At 39.3% G+C, this 21,980-nt stretch overlaps 1 protein-coding gene across 20 annotated transcripts in view; it reads left to right on the top strand.

The window, feature by feature from the left end:
• The window catches only part of PPHLN1 (periphilin 1), a 166,022-nt gene that overhangs the window by 9,580 nt on the left and 134,462 nt on the right, over nt 1–21,980 (top strand). For 5 of the 20 annotated variants that reach the window (XM_043549100.1, XM_043549070.1, XM_043549059.1 and 2 more), the window contains exons 2-5: nt 10,371–10,420; nt 12,758–12,849; nt 13,976–14,011; nt 17,917–18,087. In XM_043549100.1, coding sequence (XP_043405035.1) covers nt 10,420; nt 12,758–12,849; nt 13,976–14,011; nt 17,917–18,087 — 300 coding nt within the window. In that variant the 5' untranslated portion in view covers nt 10,371–10,419. Of the gene's footprint in view, nt 1–2,066; nt 2,135–6,098; nt 6,287–10,370; nt 10,421–12,757; nt 12,850–13,975; nt 14,012–14,261; nt 14,319–17,916; nt 18,088–21,980 lie in introns of those variants that run through there. The other 15 variants (XM_037887990.2, XM_037888022.2, XM_043549081.1 and 12 more) reach the window with 8 other exon arrangements.

Here is a 21,980-nt window from a genome sequence, read left to right as displayed (position 1 = left end):
TTTCATCACCTCCTTGAAGGGACTGTAGCTCTCTTAGGAAGAATTTTAAGATACGTGTTCACAGAAACGTTTTTTTCTTAAAATGACCTAAGGATTCACCCCCAAAGTTGTGTTGGACATTTTCCAATCACTCTGGATATATCAAAAAAATCACTCCTAATTTATGCAAAAATGTTTACTGTATATTTATCTGCCTGCTGCATGCGACTTTTTCAGTAAATTTAAAACTACAAACAACGCTACCAAAAGACCGTTGAACAGATGACCTATAAAATAAGTCCGCCGGAGTGATAAGGGAGCATGTACAAATGTACCAGTAACGGGAGCCCATGTGAGAAATGAGCTTAAGTGGTTAATATCTCTTGCGATATCTTAATATATCAATAAACAAAAACATTATTTTTTTTTGCAATATATCTGTTTGCGATATCTTAAATGTTGCATCTTGCGTCGCCCTTTTCCGTAATCGCAGCACTCAGCGCGTCTCGTTGATCAACCCTTACAAAAGAAGTATCAACACATACTTATCTAACTAATCGATGTGAGTACGTACTCACCTAACCTTGGCACAAGGGTGGGAGCAGTCTGCAGTGTTGCTGGATGTCTGATAATTATCTGATTCTTTAATAAAGCATATCTCCAAAAAACTTTGTAATTTTGTATCTGTACATTAAATCTTGATTTCGGCTGCAATGAGAATAACTGTGACGTATTACGTAAAGTGGTAAAGTAGATGTTAATATCAATTGTTATAGAATCTGAAACTTTTTGGCACCTTTAGGTCTTTCGTGCTAAATATCATTCATTTTGGATTGAAAATGAAAAAAAAAAACCCTGGAGCAGTCAAGATTTTCTGTGTTCCGGCTCTGCTCCAGCTCCAGCTCTGGGCAAAAACCTGCAGCTCCACTGCTCTCCTCTCCAGCTGCGGGCTCCGCTCCAAAGCCCTGAATAAAAAAACACAACCCTAGAAAATTCACTGATAAATAAACTTACTTAATGCAGAGTTAAGGTATATCATGTCCTTCCAGAATGCTGAGTTCAGTAAAATTCAGACTTGTGAAAACCAGGAATGAGTTAAGGTATTTCAAATTCACATTTCTAAAACCAGGCAATACTCAGCCTTAATTGTGTTCTCTGAGAGTGATGCCCCCATACCCATAATATATACCCACACTGCCTTTATACTACATTGAAAAGGAACTACGTACATCTGTCCTACACTCAAACACTTAGGCCTGGTGTACATTTAAATTGACCTAGCTACAATGCTCAGGGCTTTGAAAAATTTCACTCCAAGTGCTGTGGTTAGGTTGGCGCAACCTGTGTTGTAGATGCAGCTACTGCTACTTGTAGAGGTGGATTACCTACATCAATGGAAAAATCCCTTCTATCTGCATAGTAAGTGTCTATACTACAGCATTGCAGTGGCACAGCTGCAGCACTCACTGTAGTGTAGACAGAAAGAACACATTGGCTAAATTTTATGACCTCTTCACCCTTACGCACACAATGCCATCTAACACCATACTTGCACTTACCTTCCGTTAAACTCATAGACCATGCTCATCTCCCACGTAACTGTTGACAGTCCCATGGCCAGAAGACCACTGTGCCTGCTATTGGGACAGGCTACACACAGTAGTGCTGAAATGAGCTATATACTGGATATTCCAAGATACTTGTGTACCTATTTCCTTTGATCACACACGTCCACAGAGGGTTGCATCTCCTCAGGTTGCCTCATATCACAGTCACAGCTCTTCCAAGCTGCTCCTTCTAATTTCTCCACTGTTCAATAGTTACACCTATCACAGTGAATGCAGCTGCAGTGCATGCAGATAATTCCAAGTGTGTGTTGCCAGGTCCAGGGGTGGCAGAGTTATGGTTGTGTGGGAATGTATCTTAACTCTGTATTTCCTGGTTTTCAGAAGCTTTGAGTTTTGCTGAACTTGATGTTCTGCAAGGGCACCATATACAACCTTACTTTGGAGTTAACAAAGTTCTTTGCCAGGGAATCATGTTGTGTGTGGGTTTCCCAAATTGACATACCCAATCATTCACTCTAGGTTGGAGAGAACTGCAAAGAAAACTACATTCAAGGAACTTAAAGTTCATGATGGAGAGTTTGCATCAGGTATGAGGGTCTGAAGTGTCATGAATTTGTTCAGATGTAATATCTACCCATTATTTTACAAGCAAGGAAGTGCAGAGAGTTTGATGGGGAGATCCTTCTAGTACAGCAGCACTGCCGTCCCACTGATATTTTCAGCGGCCACAGAACTTGAGAAGGGGTACCAGGATGAGAATGACTCAATAATCTGGGGTAATGCTTCCATTCAGTTTCTGGATTAGAGAGCAGTGAATGAAATCCCAGATGGGGATATCCTCCCAAAATTATCTATATATTGTGGGCAAAACTGTTTGGTTTTTGTACAAGAAGGTGGAAAAGTCATAACTATGGTGGATGGTTTAGTCTCCATGGAATAGATGAGGTAGCGTAATTTATTTTTCCTCTTTATCACATTGCTTGTAGTTGTCAAAAGACAGAGGGCTGCCTGTTTACCAGAATAAACATCAGGAATTGAAAAACTTACCCAATGCTCGATGGCCAGGTGAAAAAATAAATGTGCTGCCATACACCCAAGCCACTCATCCCAGATCATATCTTCTGTAAGATGAAGGAATAAAACAGTTTTGTGTTGTTTACAGTATTTAACTGTAACGTTGTCAATCAGTTTTCTATTTAATACATCTTTAAAAATGTAATTTTTCTCCCTTTTTCTATATTTTTATCTTTCTACCTCCACTCCATGCTTTCCCTTTCTTTCCTGTATTCGATTATGATCAAGGATATGATTTGGTCAGGGAGATCACGGATTCTGTGACTTTAACAGATGTCCACTTGTTCGGCTCAGGCTTCAGCCTCGCCAGGTGGGGCTTGGACTGAAGCCAAAGCCCAAGCCCTGCTGCCCATAACTTAGCTTTGCAGGGCCCCCATGGTGTGGGGTCCTGGGCAATTACCCCATTTGCTAACCCCTAAAGCTGCCCTGTGTATATTTCTGTGATTTATTGACTTATTGCCTCCTGTCTATTTAATAAAAATACCCATGCCAAAATCAAATCCTTAATAGTGATGTATCTTTCCATGAATTATTTTCACTGTTTGTTTCCTCTTTCTTCTCTTTTCTACTCCCTCATCTCCTTCCCTACATTCTTATTCAGGGGAGGAGGTTGCGATTTCCTCTCTCCTTTCTTCTACTTATTTCCAAATCTCTTTCCTTCAGCAACATACTTCTCTCTCCAAAATTTACCCAATCTCTCTCTCCCCCAACCACCTCCTTACAAACATATAGTACTCATATTTAAAATTTTTACCAAATGCACAGGTAGAGGACTAAACCTACCAGCTAAAGACTAATACAAAGAGGAGAGGGTGACAAAATGGCAAGTGACATCACTCTGGTGAGAAGGTAACTCCCCACCTTGTGCCATAAAAAGGAGAATTCTAGGGTTCCTCCTGAGGTGCTGTCCTTCAACAAGAAACCCACAGAGAAAAGATTGCTATTGCAAAAGTTGTTGATGGCTGTCACTCATGTATCTCAACCCCTCCATCTTATTCATGTTACTGAGAAGAGGAAAAAGCTGGAATAAGAATTAAGCAAAAACCTAAAACTTTCAAGTGAGCCACATAATCCTAGTCTATTTTGTGCAGAAGGAAATCATTTTTATTAGGTCTGTTGCACTAGCACAAAGCAAGACCTATTGCTGTGATAATCTCCTTGCTCTGATTCTTGGCAGCAAGCCACAAAGGGGCAGCTTGTGTTTACAGTATTAATAGAATAAGTCTCCCACATATGGTGAAACACCGTTAGCTGAGAGAATACTTCAATAAAAGCAATCACCACTGACCCAGAGGCAATATAAACTGATACAGTAAATAAATAAGGGTGTGTCTACACTACTGTAGCACTGTAATGTAGATGTTTTCTACATTGATCGGAGTTTTCCCATTAAAGTAGGTAATGCACCTCTCCAAGAGCCAGTAAGTAGGTCAATGACAGAATTTTTCTTTTGACCTAGCTGCATCTACAATGGCAGTTAGGTCCATATAACATATAATCCCAGAGGGTGTGAAATTTTTCACAGCTGTGATCAATGTAGTTAGGTTGATCTCAATTTTAGGAGTAGACCAGGCCTAAGTAGCACAGTAGAGTATATTCCCAATTATCTGAATAGAATGGATTTTATTTGGATAATTGGGAGTTCATATAATTGAGAGGGCATATAATTGGGAGCTCCCTTCAGCTCTGCTGTCATAGCCCTGCTCGGTCCCATAACAGTGGGGTTGCAGAGGGCTCCCTGCGTTGCCACTTGTAACCTTTGATTTATGTGTTTCCAATTAGTAGTTTAAACATAAGGAATAAAACCAAACTGAATTCCTTAAGGTTTGCACCTCCAGGGTAGTTACAGATAATTTAATTTAGTGGAGGACTGTGAATGATTAAAATTAAGGATTTTATTTAATATAAAATAGTTCAAGCATCATGCATTACAGTATGATCATGCACTGCATTTCTACTCACATTCTAAGGTGAAAAGATGAATGCATAGCTGTTCTGCCTCTGGTTAAGGAGTGTTAAATCTTTAACAGTACCTTGATGCGGGATTGGCGTGCCTATCTAAAACCAATCTACTACCCTTTTTATAATCAACTATAATAATGCCACTTAATTAATGAACATTAAATCCTTCTTTAACCATACCTGTATTTCTGTAACTGTAATTAAATATTTTCTACTTTTTCATTGGCTGTTTAACATTAAGCATCATCTTAACATCTGCTTCAATGCCCGACCGGTAACCATCAATATAGATAGCATTTTCCAAAACATTAACATTTTATTTAAAACATTTGTAAAAACCAATTAGGACTAAAACATGTTTACAACATGAACTGGGGTTATGCCCTAACTTATCTCTGAATTGTCTCACGTCACTTTATTCATACTTTACCATGCCTCTCTTGACTATTGTCAAACCTGTTTTTAGGAAATAGATTTTTGGGCCTACTTACATTACATTACTGTAGAAAATAAGCAAACATCATCTCAATACATGCTACATGTACACCCTCCCTGGATTATTGCATGCGCAAGGGGCAGGGGGGAGGCTGCGGTCTTGGTGGGGCAGAGCAGAGATCCCTGGTCAGGACACTAGCCTTCTCTACACCTTGCACCTGCAGAGATCAGGTATCACCGGCCCAGAGGCAGTTCAGGGAGTCCTCTTCAGCTCTGCTGTCATGGCCCCACTCATTCACTCCCATGGATAGCGGAACTGTAGAGCATTCCCTGCACTGCCACAGGAGCCATTCAGCAGCAAGATGGCCTCCCCGGGCAGGGGGGTCTCTGCTCTATTATAATCTGAACCTCTGTGTTATCCAGAAATAATGGGATTCTGATAAGGTTTCAGAAACCCAGGAGTATACTGTATTAGAAAAATTATGGCGGTCAAAGTTCTCTATTAGTAAATGCAGTACAGTCAATATCTATCACATATGTTTGGATACAAGACAAAATATACAGTATCCAACTTTGAGAGAAATTTTATTGTACTGAGAGGGCAGTTAATTCTGAATATAGTATTACAATGTTAGGGTCTGATCCAGTAAATCCTTACTAATGTGAGTAATCCCACTGATTTGGAGAATTTCATGATTGCATGTGTTAAAGCAGGATTCAAAATAGGCCAATCCAATATGTGGTGTTCGGAAACTTTCCAAATATCAACAGCTGATATTTGTGCAGATGACTAAAAAAATGTATTATCAGCCTTCATATGAATGAAGTTTTTGGCTAAATTTTTAAAAATTGGAGCCTGTCTGTATTTAGATAGTTAATTATTTTCTTAAATGCCTATGTTCTTGTGTAAAAAGAAAAGGAGTACTTGTGGCACCTTAGAGACTAACCAGTTTATTTGAGCATGAGCTTTTGTGAGCTACAGCTCACTTCATCGGATGCATAGCATATCGTGGAAACTGCCTTGTTCTTGTGTATTTTTGAAAATCTCATTTCATCTTCTTAAATCTTTGTTCAGTCATAGATTTAAAGACAGAAAGGAACATGGTGATCATAGTCTGAACACCTTTATAACACAGATCAAAGGACTTCCTTGAATTAATTCATGCTCCAAGTCCAATAGCTGTGGTTGACTTAGAAAATATCTTTTATGATAACATACAATCTTGATTTTAAAATGATCAGTGATGGAGAATGCACCACAACCCTTGGTAAGTTGTTTTAATGGTTAATTACCCTCGTGGTTTAAAAAAAAATTGTGCCTCATTTCTAGTTTGAATTTGTCTAGCTTCAACTTCAGCCACTGGATCTTGATATATCTTTTTCTGCTAAATTCAAGAGCCATCTGTTATCAAATTTCTGTTCCCCATGTAGGTACTTAGAATGTGATCAAGTCACCCTTTAACCTTCTTTTTGATAAACAAAATAGATTGACCACCTTGAGTCACTAAAAAATCCCACACGTGGGAACTTAGTTAGCTCTTATTTGAAAATGTTGGTCTTCAGCTGTTTATTTACAAATGTATATTCGTGCACATCACCTCAGCACATGAATAACCCTCAGGAAGCTCATATTTCTTTTGTAATAAAACTATTAAAGCCTATTAACTTTTAATCCAAATTTGTTTTTTCCTTAATAATGCTCATACAACACAGTTTTTGTGCTAGAGCTTTTAAAGACATTACACTTAAAATTGACTGGGATGATGGACTACATAGAATTACTTTTTATGCTGAATCAGCAAAAGGTAAAGCAAGTTAGACTTTCAGTTAATCACTGTTGTGTAAACTTTATCCTACTTATCATTCAGATATCACAGTAATTGGTGCATTAGAAATACTTAGACCCACAGACCTGTGGTCTCTTCTACAGCTGAAGCTGCTTGGAACAGAATATTTCATTTAAAGGAAAACTTCAGTATAAATACAAGGTTTCAGAGTAACAGCCGTGTTAGTCTATATTCGCAAAAAGAAAAGGAGTACTTGTGGCACCTTAGAGACTAACCAATTTATTTGAGCATGAGCTTTCGTGAGCTACAGCTCACTTCATCGGATGCATACTGTGGAAACACAGTATGCATCCGATGAAGTGAGCTGTAGCTCACGAAAGCTCATGCTCAAATAAATTGGTTAATGTAAATACAAGATATTTCAATTACAAAGGAGAATAAAGACTCAATTTTACTTCCTCTGAAGTCAATAGAAGTTTTATTTCATTTTCTTTGTAACTCAAAATAAATTATGCTATTTAATTTTATGGTTGTATGTATAAATTGTTGAATAAATGTAGTAGCTTTTTTGATGAAAATTTAAAATAGTTCTGTTTTGAAATTTTTATGAAGTGTCTAACACCACCTTGTGTATCTTTATCAGCCCAATTAAATCAATTTACTTCGTAACATTCTCAACCATAGGTAGATTTTAATGATGATTCTTGCATCTTTTTTAATGCATGTACAGCCAATAGATACCACATTGATAAGCACTTTATAAATGCTGATAGGACTTCAGCTTGTGCAACAGAGAATTTTCAAGGACAAGAATACTACAGTTTACAAGCAATTGTTGTTTGAAAATGAGACATGAATCCACTAATGAAGCTGGTGGAGGAAATAAAAAGATGACAATATATTTAATCATTAATTCTGTCAGTGACTATAGGAAAGATATTAGGGTAATGCTTCCTTCAAAGTCAGTCCCCTTAAATGGTAAATTCTTCTTTGTCTCTGCCTCAAGCTGTAACTGTTTAAAGGAATAAAATAGTTGTGTGTATTCAGTAGTGTCATGTTGCAAGTGAACTTTCTGTTTAATGATTTTGTAATAATATAACTTGCAACATCAAAAGCAAGAGAAGTATAGTATCTTTCTCATCCTGACTTCATTTCACATTTTCTTCCTCTTCTTCCCTATAGTAGATCATAGTGTATTTTTCTTGAGTTGTCTTAAGTGACTCATCCTTTTTTCTGTTTTTTTCTGCAGTGTATTCACTACTTCCTCTCCTTTTCTCTTTCGTCCTTATTTCTTTGTCTATACCGCATTTCCCTAGGTTTCAGATTCTGTCTTATCCCATAAGTTTATTTATCTGCCTACTCATTCCTGTCCAGTCGCAGATAGTCTAAGATGTGGAAATTTCACCAGATACTTAAAAGGTGGAGGATTAAACCTACTATGTAGAGACAGGAATAGGGGCCCCACTGTACAGGGACAATGCTTAGGTGAAAAGGCAGTATTCTCTCATACTTTCCTCTGTGAGTGGAAAGAAGAGGATATTGCCCCAGACTGCTTGCAGGTTCCATTTTTCAGAGTAGACTCTGTCTAGTATGTGTCTGTACTTAGCTCCCTCTGTTGCTGGGTGACAGAGGAAGCATTCTCTCCATTTCCCCACTCCACTTGCAGAGTCTCCTCACTCTCATGAGAGTCGGTGGAAGGTATACCTGTTACTCGTTCTCTCCCCAGGTTTCTTCACTGATGTGATGGGCATCACATATGTGTGTATCTGCATTCTATCATTCATTCAACCTGGTTGCTCACAGTGGGTGCCTCTTTCTCTATCCCTTTCTTGGCCTCTCTTTTTGAGGGCTGCTGTGCTGTGGATAGCTTCTACTCAAAGCATTCTTAAACAGCAGCAGAATATTTATGATGATTCTTGCCATTTTCACCCACAGTGTTTGGAGCAGCAGCAGTGAAAACTGATAAGACTATGGGCGAGTGGAATTTTTGCTTACTGCCAACCACAAACCTCAGAGTGCCAGAAGTGGCTTAAATGATCAAGCAAAGGAAGGCCTTACACTCAATTTGATGGCGTTTGTTTCCAACTTTTGAATGCTACGTCCGATCAGTTCCAAAATTTCAGGGAATGGTTTAGGCATCAATGGCCAGAACCTTATGGATTCTGGTGAAAATTGGAAAAATTGAAAGGTTGACATGGGGGACACATGGAGTCACTGGCATGAGGGGAGGGGTGGGGTTGCAAGGAGTCCCTGAAATAGAAGGAATAGGATGGTGGAACACAGGGAGCTTGTGGAGAGGAAGGGAGGAATGTAAGAGGCTCTAGTGGGTGTAATGCACTCAGCCTATAGAAACAACAAAGTGTGCAACACTCTAATGTTAACCACTACAACAGAGAGGATATCTGGGAATCCAGTGATTTCAAAGAGTGATGAGGGTGCTAAGCACCTAACAAAAATCGGTACTTAATGTGAAAAATTTAGAGAGAGGATGACAAAGGGCCTATTGGAGGTTGACCTGTGTTGTAACTAGGTCAACCAATCAGAGTAGACCTAGTTACAACACAGTGGTATTTAGTAGGGTAGACAGGCTCTTAACTAAGTTCTGTAACTGGGCCAAATTTTTGGACGTGTCCGGATTATGGAACTTGGTTAAAATCCCATCTATGTTCTAAAATGGAACCAAGTTGTAAATAGGTCCCCTGACTCATTTGTAATTATAATGTAGACAGGCTCTAATGGTGGAAACTATAATTGTGTACAAATACTTCATACAGCTAGGGAAAGTACTATCTCCTAGGGAGTTAGTTTAAAATTATCAAAGGTAAAATTTATATTGGGTTCTCAAACTTCATTGCACTGCGACCACTTCTGACAACAAAGATTATTACATGACCCCAAGAAGGGGGATTGAAGCTTGAGCCCAAGCCTGAAGTCTTCAGCCCCAGATGGGGTGGAGGGGCCTGTATCCTGAGGCCTGCCATCCAGAGCTGAAGCCAAAGCCTGAGCCCCACTGCCCAGGGCTGGTTGCTCTCAGGCTTCAACCCTGAGCCTGAACAAGTCTAATGCCAGCCCTGATGACCCCAAAGATTGAGAACCACCATTGGACTAATGGTTCTTAAACTATGTGTCATGGGCCACTGGTAGTCTGGAGTGCTGGTTCGTCACATGTTGCTGGTTCTTATTTCTGTCTTTCTAATCAGATTAAAACAGCCAAAATACATTAAATATTGCAGATAGGTCAAGTGGCTAGAATAATTGGCTGTGGAAGGTTGAGACGTTGAAATTAGATATTTTTGAGTTGACTGGCTACATCTCATTGGTTTAGGATAGTGGACCATTCTGCACTAGTTCAGGGAGATGGAAGAAAGTGACACTGGATCTCTTCTAGCTCATCATTTAGAATTTGGATTAAAAAAACCACAACTGATTAATTTTCGTAGTGAAAACTAATAGCGAGAAAGCAAAATTATTGTATTTTAAATGTGTAGGGTTGGTGGTTTTTTGTTTTGTATTTTGGTGGGGTGTTTTGTGTTTTGCTAATGTATTTTTGTTTTTAATTTCATAGGAACTAATTGAATGGGACTTCAAATACTGGTTGATAAAATAGACGCAAAAGTAAGTGGTACAGATACAAAGTTTTTGTTTGTGCTCTTTTGCAAAATATATATAGCTAAACTAGTACTACTTGTGGTAACGGTTAAGCTTATTTATTGCACTATTTCTTACCAGATTTTTGTGGTTACTCTTTTTAAAAAATCCTGAGTACAGTTGTTTTCTGGTTTTGTTTTTGTTTGGTGTTTTTCCTGGTATGAGGTTACACCAGAAAGTTTCATAGGTCCTCACCTTCCAAATGTTGGTGGGTTGTCTCTTTTTGGCGTGTCCTGCTCCTTATTTTTTTTATTAAAGACTTTCCTCATTAAAAACTTTGTACAGGGTCTGTACTGTGGGACTTATAGGTCGGCTGTCGTCTCCTATGGCTGTTTTTTCCTCTCTATGGACCATTCAGTTTTAATAGTTGGAACTACTATTACCCAAGAGGAAAAAAATTTAAATGTAATTTTAGCAAACTCTTATTTAATTGATGTGTCTTTCTTCTGTATTTCTATATCCATCCTAAAATACATTTCAGATTGGTGTTTTCAGTTTTTGTAATTTTTTGCCACTTCCTATTGGATCTCTTCAGTTTGGTGAATTATGTTACATGCTGGATTGTGCGGTTTTCTTATTACAGTAATGGTTGTACTTAAACCTGGATACACTTTATATAGATTATTTAAGAATAGAAATTCTAATTAATTTAATTCCAAGAAAAAGAGATTTTGCATTCTGTCAGAGACGACAATTTTTACAAATATTTTGTATATATAGAGTACCTTTCATCTGATTTAAAAAACATTAAACATGCTAAGCTTCCCAGCTCTCTTCTGAGTTCTGTATCATGCTTTTGTAATTTTACAGATGACTAAACTGATCCATGGAAAGGCTAAATGGAAAATGAAATGTAATATTTTGGAATTGTTCAACCTTATTAGAAAGTGGAGTGAATTACTTTTTTTTGCATTTCCTGACTGTGATTTTAACTGTGCAATCTTAATGTTGCAGTAACATTTGTATGCAGGGTTGGTGGGGAAGGGCTTTTGTACAAGTGGAGATTGTAAGCTGTGTATAGTGGACTGGTGCTGCTTCGGGTTCACAGGTGTCCGGTCTTCAACTGGAAAGTCTGGTTGAACAGGGAACCTGGCAGTGTCCCGTCAGATGTACTGACTGGATACTAAAAGTCTGGTTACCGTGGGCGGGAGTGGGAGTGGAAGCCTGTTGCCTTGGCCTGAAGTGGAAGCTCCCGCAGCAGCATACATTCACTTGCTCGGGCCGCAGGCTGCCCCTCTGAGGAGCGCAGTTTGCAGGGCTGCGGTGGAAGACAGAGTGCGGGGACCCATGGCGAGTGGTGTAAGGGGCTCTGAGTGGGCATGGAACATTCCCCAGGAAGGAAAGTATGCAAACTGCCCTGCCAGCCAGTGCTTCCCCTAGCTGCACTCTCAGGCAGCTCTGGAGTGGGGAGGGCTTGAGCAGGTAGGGAAGGGGGCTGCTGGGCGGGCAGGCAGCGCAGTGGGAGGCGCGGGGCTACCTGGCTGCTCCTGTGCAGCCACAGCGCTCTTCTGACCTTCACTTCCAGGTGGCCTGCTGCTGCAGCTGCGGTTTGCAAGTCCCTTGGGGCTGCTCACGCTGGAGTTGAGGGGGGAGAGCAGTGAGTGACGGGGGGGGAGGGGTCTTGTGTGAAGAGGTGGAGCTGTGGGCGAGGCCTCGGGGCAAGAGGTGGGGCAGGAGGTCCGTTTTTCAGACATTAGAAAGTTGGCCACCCTAGTACTGCTATCCTGTGCATCACATGAATAAGCCCTATCATCAACATGTACTCACTTTCCTAATTGTTGCTACAGATGCAATGGGTCTTCTTTGAATTGCACAATGCAGAACTTTTTAAAAAGTCAAACCAAGATTTTTTTCAGCCTAGCAAAGGCCTTAGTCTCAGTAAAGACTATTTTCGTTCCAAATTGCAACATTCACAGTTCAGGTATGGAGAAAGTAAATGGTTGTCAGAATAATAAATAATCGGGTTTTTAACAGGTTGGTATATCAGACTTTTATGACTATGTTCATATTTACCAAGTTTTCGAAATAGTTTATAGTCTCGTATTTTGGAGGCTTAGAGCAATGATGTCATCAGATTTCCAATCTAATACTTTTTTAGGAAACAATAGACAATACTCCTTTTCCGTTTTTTAGCTGGACAGTGTCCAGTGTTAATTAAGCCCTTTCAAAAAGAACGTATTGCTTTTTTTTCCTGTGCATAGTATGTTATATTAGGACAAGTAGGAGACTTCTTATTTTGACACTTCTTGCTTCTTACCTGTGCATAACATGTATACTTTTCTCTGCTTGAATTTTTATCTTTAGTGGCATATAGAAGAGATGAAATGTGGTCTGAAGGACGATATGAGTATGAAAGACTTCCAAGAGAGCGACTCCCACCAAGAATTCATTCTGACGTAAGTACTGTATATGCTATATTGTCTAAATATTGGGCTTGTACTATTTTTTAAAAAATAGTACTTATTAGAGCTGAATCTTTTCATTAATTTTTTTTCTTATCATTTAATTCCATTTTCGGAGATCATATTGTGACTAACATTTAAGGCACTGATCTTGCAAATGGATCTGCCTGGGCAGATCTGGTGAATCTGTGAGTCTCATGAAGTTAACTGGACTCCACATGGATGATAGGATCTGCCCACATTGCTCTTTGTATAGAATCAGGTTGATGTTCACTGGGAAGTACTTCAAGTAGATAATCTTCTGTACATAAGTGTTCAATATATTTTGTGTGCAGTTAAACATGGGCCATTCAGATTCTTCCCAGTTTTACTGAGGCTATGCAATTTGCTGGAAAGATTTTTTTTTTTTTTTTTTTGGCTTTCTCTATCAAATATTAAAACTGGACTAAGGTGATGAGATTGTGAACTCAGGGTCTTACGTAGAGCAGTAAGAAACAATGCTGTTGGTGTATGCAAAGATTTAAGCAAAAGTTTAAACCTTAAGTATTGAAAATACAAGTTAGCAGCAGCTGCCTGTTAGATACTTATTGGGACATTAATTACAAAGGAAACAGTACACATTGTAAGGAGAGTGATCACTTTACATAAGCTATTACCAGCGGGAGAGTGGGGTGGGGGGAGAGAAAACCTTTTGTAGTGATAATCACCCATTTTTTCATGGTTTGTGTGTATAAAAACGTCTTCTGTATTTTCCAGAGTATGCATCCGATGAAGTGAGCTGTAGCTCACGAAAGCTTATGCTCAAATAAATTGGTTAGTCTCTAAGGTGCCACAAGTACTCCTTTTCTTTTTGCAGTATAGTTAATGATATGCAGTCTGTTTATAAAACTTATTTTGTTCTCAGTTGTAAAATTAGAATTTCAGCTACCTATTTTAGGTCTTTAAAAGTAAACACAAACATTTGCAAAACTATAAAAAAGAACAAAGTAGGTAAACTATTTTCTTCTATATCTGAATATCTGGAGAAGAGAGAAACCAAAATCACTCTTAAATTTAGCTTTTGAGCTGTTGCAGTTAAATAGAATTTAAAGAACATTTTCTAAATTATTTCTGATTACAGGGTACACAGTATGTATTTGGCAACATAAAACCTCAGGTATCAGTCTCTGCTGTCTACTTTGTGTCCTTCCCCTCTTCTTAGTGAATCTTGGAGATTTAGTGGTTGTTCAATTGACCTGGGCTACCTTTTGTCTTATTTCACTCTCCCATCACATATTCTCAGCCTGCACTTTTTGTAACTTACTGTTATTGGTAACTAGTGTCACAAGGTGTATGTGGCTCTCTCTTTCTGTTGATCAGTGTATTGGTGTTTTGGCTGTTGTGTGATGTTTTAACTTTCTTTACAGGGGTCAGCAAAATTTCTCCATTTTCAACAAACTGGAAACCAGATAAGTTTGAACAGGGTATTTAGTCAGATACTCAGTTGCTCCTCGAGTAGTCTTACCAGCAATAGAACAAAAGGAACGGCAGATGGACTTTTACAGATATTAGATTTTTTTTTTAAACAAAGTAACACTTGGTTTGTCTAACAATGTGCTAACTTAATGTAACCATTATAGCAATAAAATTCTTAAATTCTATTAGTCTTTCAAACTCTCTAGGAAACAAGTATAGCACACACATTACAGAGGTTTATGCATAAGTTTAGCTGTAAAGGAAAAATCTCTGAGCATTGAGGGGATATAATAATATTATCATACAGGAGAGACTGAAACAAATACCCCAACTGTAGGTTTATATTCCAAATAACATCAGAATAGAATGGCATGACCAGTAGAGTCTACTGATATACCTCCCAAAAAAATTAATAGTAAAACTTTGGTTTGCCAATCTCAATTTATTATACTATGAAGCTCGGATGTGTGGCTTCTTCTAGTTCTGCTCTGTTGCTTTGAGGTAGCTGCTGCAAGGCAATTTCCTTCATCACCACTGAGTGTTACATCCAGACTTGCAAAATTCTACTTGCTCAGGGCAAGGAGTTTTTTTAATTTTGTTTTTGGATGGTCATGTAAAATATCATTAGCACATTCATAATTATCAGTCTTCATGGCAGGTGACAAGGAGATGAATGTTGTTCCTGGGCTGGAATATTTTATGTCAATTTTTAATGACTGGCGTATCTGTGTGTCTTGTCTCTACTATTCAAGAGAACAAGAGAGCCTTAAGCTTGGTCCTGAAACTGAATGTAACATATCAAATAAAGTCTGTTGTAGACTGAGATCTCAGATGCTGGCAAATGCTAAAATGCCAGACAGTAGGATTTTGCAGAGTTGCCCATACTCTACACAATATTGTTCACACCTTTACAATATTCTTACTTTTGGAACACTTTAAAATTGTGTTTTCTATATGTCATTGGTACAGTTTTGTGATGTAATCTTTAGGGTGGATTGAGAGAGTGAGTACTTCTAATATAGCTTCAGACCATATGTTCTTTCAGGGCCACCAAGTCATAAGCCTAATGTATATGTTAGGAATGGTATTCTATGAGATAGCTTGCCTTCAATGGTTCATCAAGCCCTGTGATATTTTGTATACGTGTGGCCTCTACATTGTATCTAGTCTATGGAGTGAGATCTTATTTTTTTTCATTAGGTGTCTGTAATTGATTGCCGTTTAGTAAACTTGCTGGGCTGTCAGCAAGTTTGTTTATAATGTATTAACAGTCTGTGACCCTAATATACCTCTTCCTGCTGAAAGTTTCAAAGCATTAGATTGTGACTACAACTTGAAAAAGGGTTGTTTTTCATGTTTATTTTTCCCCCTCAAGGTTGCATGTGCAAATGCAGGGCTCTCCCTCTGTATTGGGGCATTCCTAAAAAAAGACCACTGAAAGTTTAGCTCTGAGGGTTTGATTTAAATTGGTAAAGGAAGGAAATTTTAAAAGTTAAGGGCTGGCTCTCAGGATTTCACTTACTTTTTTTACGTACCAACAGTTCATAGAATATGTTCAACTTCTAGAAAGCTACATTTGCATCTTCAGCAATATATGCCAGATGGCCTTAGTAACCAAACTAAGGATCTTTGTGCACCGGTGATGTCAAAACCATGGAAACATGTTGGAGCATGGAGCTAGCTGACTACTTTATCTCCCATATGTGACCTTTGTGCTCCATAGTGATAGTGGGGGCCAATCACAAAGGGGGAAATACTGCATAAAATTCACTTCTTAAGAGTGTGACAGGATATGGCACATTGACATGAGATGGGGATTAAGTAATACCCTGCCACACACACACACACCTCCTCAATAATAAGCTATCATGGCCAGGTCACGGTTGGCCAGACCTACTTGTCAGAGCTAGAGTCCACAGTCACTAGACAGGAGTCAAGAATTCTCTGTGTTGGGATACTGGGAGGTCAGAAGCAGGAAACAAACTGTAGATCAGAACCATGAGTCGGGAACCGAGTCAGATGACAAACTGGAGGTTGAGAACAAGAAGTCAGATGCCAGGAGTCAATCTGGGTTGGAATGCCAGGAAATTAAGCTGTGCATGCAGGAGCGGGGAGCAGGAATGGGTAGTGGCACAGGTGCTGACTTTTGGTTTTGCCAGTGAGTGCTTGCTCCTCTCCACCCGCTCCTCCCCCATGTGAGCAGAGAGCAGAGTCTCAGGGGAAAGAAGTCAAACAGGGGCAGGGCCTGGGGGCGGAGCACAGGTGGGACTTCAGGGGGAAGAGGCCAAGCGGGGGTGGGGCCTAAGGGGGGAAGAGGTCGAGTGGGGACAGGAAGGAGTTGCAGGTGGGGCCTCTGGAAGAGGCTGAGTGGTGGGCGGGGCCTCGGGGGGAAGAGGCTGAGTGGGGCTGGGGCCTACAAAAGTTTAATCTGTCCTGTGGGCTCTGAGCACCTCTTATTTTTTCCCCATAACCAATGGGTAGCAGGGCCAGGAAGTACAAGACACACTGTCCAGAGCAGGGTGGAGCCCAGTTGTTTGGGCAGCTTCCTCTTTCCTACTGCTGGCTTAAGTAGGGCCAGTCAACCACTCTGGGACTCTGCCAATTGGCACACAAGGGCAGAGCTTCACACTGGCACTGGGCTTCATGGGTTTCAGGCAAGCTATATTGCCAGCAGGCTGCTGGGTGGAAGGTTGGAGCATGGCTGCTCTTACAGACCTTGTGGGCCTGGATTCAAGATCCATGCATCATGACACAAACAAAAAAAAAATTAGTTTAACCTAAGGGGAACAAAGTGTTCCAGCCAGTCTAAACCAAACTTATGGGGTGGACATCTCTTGAATAGATAACTGGTATATTAAGTTTTATTCTGAAGGAACTGTACTGGAAGAATTATACATTCCAAAAAAACAGAGATAAGACACTTTAAATCCATTGTCAGTGTTGCAACACTTATTTAGAAAAAAATAAAACAAAAATGCAAGCATTAAAACACTCGTTTGAATGCATCCTCTGGTGATCTACTGCATTGTGTCACAATTGTATTACTTCTCTATTCAGATTGATTTCTTTTGAGCAAGCACTACCTCCTCTATGTTTATGTATTTTGAGTACACTATTGGCATTCAAATAATAAATTACATTTATCGACAGGCCCTTTATTTATGAGGCATTGCTGAAGATAATTTTCTTTATCGCCATCATTTCTGAAATTGGTGTCAAAGCATATAAGAAATTTAAACTGGAGTAATTTTTTTAAAAAATTGAGACCTGATTTTAGGCTTTTAAAGCTAACTCACAGACTGCTTTTGTGACATTTCACTATAATCACAAGATGGCTGGGATGCTACATCAGATTAGACACCATATAAATGTAATGTGTTATCCATCATCAGACTTGCTTGCTGTTTTTCTTGCATGTTTTCTCCATGCTTAAGTATGTAGCCTTTTTAAGAATGTTGCAGTTCAATATTTTTTTGGGGAATAACCACATTCATGTACACCACCGAACCCCCCTTTTTTTAAAAAAAAAAACTTTTGTGTTTTACTACTGGAAGTCTGTTGTGAAAATAAAATGTAGTGTGTTTTATATTTGTTTTGTATTTTTAGGATGACTACCATAGAGTAGTTAATGTTGCACCCAAGAAACCACCACTACTAGATAGACCTGCAGAAGGAAGTTACAGTAGATATGATGATTATAGTCATGTTGACTACAGAGACTATGAGGAGGGCCGAAGTTTTGCCCATGAACGAAGAAGTGGCCCACCACATAGAGGGGTACGTAACTTGATTTTTCTCCCATGAACGTATTGCTTATGTTTTCATTCATGTTTGAATCTGTGTGCACAATTAAAGAGACGTTGTCATCTCAAAAATAATTTCTCCCTGAGCATTTTTCAGTATTATTGTAAATAATTAAACCGAAAGGTTAAAGGAAAAAGACAATTTTTAAATTTATTTATTTATTTGCTTTTGACAGTACTTTGTGTGCCGTCATTTTAGCTTCTAAGTCTGTCATGATTGCAGGATAACGACACTACATTTTCATGTGCCTGCACTTCAGCAGCTACTCCGGGAGTGAACAGCCGTGCCGTATCCCTGTCTGTTTGGGTAGAACATATGTGGCCAGAAGCCTTGTCTCTTTCCTTTTCCTCGCCCATTCTCCTACATGGGTTTGAGGTGCAGAGCTGATAAGTGGTTTAGAGAGTTCTTCCACACATCCCAGATGCTTGCATGTGCAAGTTAATGGGCTCAAATAAATACAGTTCATTTTCTGGCACTTGTACATCTATCCTCCTGATTTGCAAGGGCAATAATAGATAGTTGAATGCTGTAATATGGGTCATAATAATTTGTGCCTGCTCTTACTTGTGGATACAAAATCAGTGGTCATTTCCGAAAATCGGGTACCTCCCTGTGTTATTCAAAAATTTGAAATATATAAATTTCAAACGGGCATTTTTCCCATTATTGCTAAGAGGGCACAATAGAGATTACCTATTGTTGAGACTCAGTCCTGATTTGGATTTAATATTGTTACTTTTCACAGTATATAATATTAAAATTTTTTGGTGTGAAGAGAAAAGAATGCGTGTGTATGGATGCTCTTGAACAAAGTGTGGGGGGTGGGGAGAAATGGACAAATAGTGGGAGAAAATCTCTCTGAAAGATTAAAAAAAATTCCATCCAATAAATCTATTAAATACTTTTGTAACATGGTAGATAGTAACCAAGCTTTATTTATTCCTAATTGTATCTTACATCTATATTGTTGAGGTATCATTAGAGGAGGTTTTGGAACAAATTGGTAAATTAAACAGCAGTAAGTCACGAGGACCAGATAGTATTCACCCAAGAGTTCTGAAGGAACTCAAATGTGAAACTGCAGAACTCCTAACTGTAGTCTGTAACCTATCATTTAAATCAGCTTCTGTACCAGATGACTGGAGGATAGCTAATGTGACACCAATTTTTAAAAAGGGCTCCAGAGGTGATCCTGGCAATTATAGGCTTGTAAGCCTGACTTCAGTACCAGGCAAACTGGTTGAAACTATAATAAAGAACAGTATTGTCAGACATATAGATTAACATAATTTGTTGAGGAAGAATCAACATGGTTTTAGTAAAGGGAAATCATGCCTCACCAATCTACTAGAATTCTTTGAGAGGGTCAACAAGCATGTGGACCCGGGGGATCCAGTGGATATAATGTACTTAGATTTTCAGAAAGCCTTTGACAAGGTCCCTCACCAAAGGCTCTTATGCAAAGTAAGCAGCCACGGGATACGAAGGAAGGTGCTCTCATGGATTGGTGACTGGTTAAAAGATAGGAAACAAAGGGTAGGTATAAATGATCAGTTTTCAGAATGGAGACAGGAAAATAGTGGTGTCTCTCAGGGGTCTGTTCTGGGACAAGTCCTATCAACATATTCATAAATGATCTGGAAAAAGGAAAAACAGTGAGGTAGCAAAATTTGTAGATGATACAAAATTACTAAAGGTAGTTAATGTTATACCAATAAAATAAAAACCAGCAGGGTCTTATTAAAGGGGAAAAGGCAAAATGCCACATTTATTGTGAATACAGAAAGAATCATAGTGAGCAGTTAGTTATGGCTATAACATTCCATTCAATTTCATATTTATTCACACATTCATTCATACACACACACACACACACACACACACAGGTTCTGCAAGATTGTTATCATAATTACCAGCCTTAGAATTGCTCATGCCAAGCCACTGGCCAGGTGGCCTGGACACGAGGAGGGAGCAGGGCCTTGTCAGATGCTCATCTGATGCTCCTGGAAGTTGGTTTGCAGATTCAGACCCCAAAGTTCTCATTTTCTAGAGTCCATTTTTTATAGGAATTTCTTCCTATGCCAGTCTATGGGAATTGCTTCATCATGCTGTTGCTGAATCAATCAACAGATGGCACATTCCTGACGGCTCTGTGCTGCCAGATGTTATCTTGTTCTTTGGTTCTCCCATTCTTGAGGCTGTTGGGTGAATTCCAGTCTGCCCTCTGGTTATTTCCACTTGACGCCTTCTTCAGCTGATGGACACTGGATTCTTAGGCTGGCACCTCCCTGATCAGTCAGTTATTATCCACACGAAGCATCCATCCACATACATCCTCTATCTCTGTTTTAATCACAATTGTTAACAAAGCGAGATGAATACAACAAAAGGGCAGGGAGTCTCTGGGTGCTGCTTCTGTTTTTTTTTTTTTCATAGATATTTAGGTCAGAAGGGACCATTATGATCATCTAGTCTGACCTCCTGCACAACGCAGGCCACAGAATTTCACCCACCACTCCTGCAAAAAACCTCTCACCTACGTCTGTGCTATTGAAGTCCTCAAATCGTGGTTTAAAGACTTCAAGGAGCAGAGAATCCTCCAGCAAGTGACCCGTGCCCCATGCTACAGAGGAAGGCGAAAAACCTCCAGGGCCTCTTCCAATCTGCCCTGGAGGAAAATTCCTTCCGACCCCAAATATGGCGATCAGCTAAACCCTGAGCATATGGGCAAGATTCATCAGCCAGATACTACAGAAAATTCTTTCCTGGGTAACTCAGATTCCACCCCATCTAATATCCCATCACAGGCCATTGGGCCTATTTACCATGAATATTTAATTACCAAAACCATGTTATCCCATCATACCATCTCCTCCATAAACTTATCGAGTTTAATCTTAAAGCCAGATAGATCTTTTGCCCCCACTGCTTCTCTTGGAAGACTGTTCCAAAACTTCACTCCTCTGATGGTTAGAAACCTTCGTCTAATTTCTAGTCTAAATTTCCTGGTGGCCAGTTTATATCCATTTGTTCTTGTGTCCACAATGGTACTGAGCTTAAATAATTCCTCTCCCTCTCCGGTATTTATCCCTCTGATATATTTATAGAGAGCAATCATATCTCCCCTCAACCTTCTTTTAGTTAGGCTAAACAAGCCAAGCTCCTTGAGTCTCCTTTCATAAGACAGGTTTTCCATTCCTCGGATCATCCTACTAGCCCTTCTCTGTACCTGTTCCAGTTTGAATTCATCCTTCTTAAACATGTTGTTAGAGAGTATTGCTTTGAGTCTCTCTCTGTGTGAGTAGTAGTTGTTACAAAGAATTGCTTTGAGAACAGACTCTGTCTTAGAATGTACTAACACAATTAGTAGCTTGCAAGTTTCACACAGAGAGGGAGAGAAACAGTACCAAAAACCAAGAGACCTCTTAATTAGTAATACCCTGGAATTTAAACTATGGGGAATCAAACTCATTTGTGATTTTAATACAGAACTTCTTTAATATGATCCAACATTAAGACCCAGGCAGACTGCAAAGACTTACAAAAGGATCTCTCAAAATTGGGTGACTGGGCAACAAAATGGCGGATGAAATTTAATGTTGATAAATGCAAAGTAATGCATATTGGAAAGCATAATCCTAACTATACATATAAAATGATGGGGTCTAAATTAGCTGTTACCACTCAAGAAAGAGATCTTGGAGTCATTGTGGATAGTTCTCTGGAAACATCCACTCAATGTGCAGCGGCATTCAAAAAGGTGAACAGAATACTGGGAATAATTGAGGTAGATAGATAATAGGACAGAAAATATCATGTTGCCTCTATATAAATCCGTGGTATGCCCATATCTTGAATACTGTGTG

Source organism: Chelonia mydas, chromosome 1, assembly GCF_015237465.2.
Source record: "Chelonia mydas isolate rCheMyd1 chromosome 1, rCheMyd1.pri.v2, whole genome shotgun sequence".
NCBI classification, from domain to species: domain Eukaryota; kingdom Metazoa; phylum Chordata; order Testudines; family Cheloniidae; genus Chelonia; species Chelonia mydas.
The sequence above is the reverse complement of the archived record's forward strand: the minus strand, read 5'-3'. Positions and strand labels throughout refer to the sequence as shown.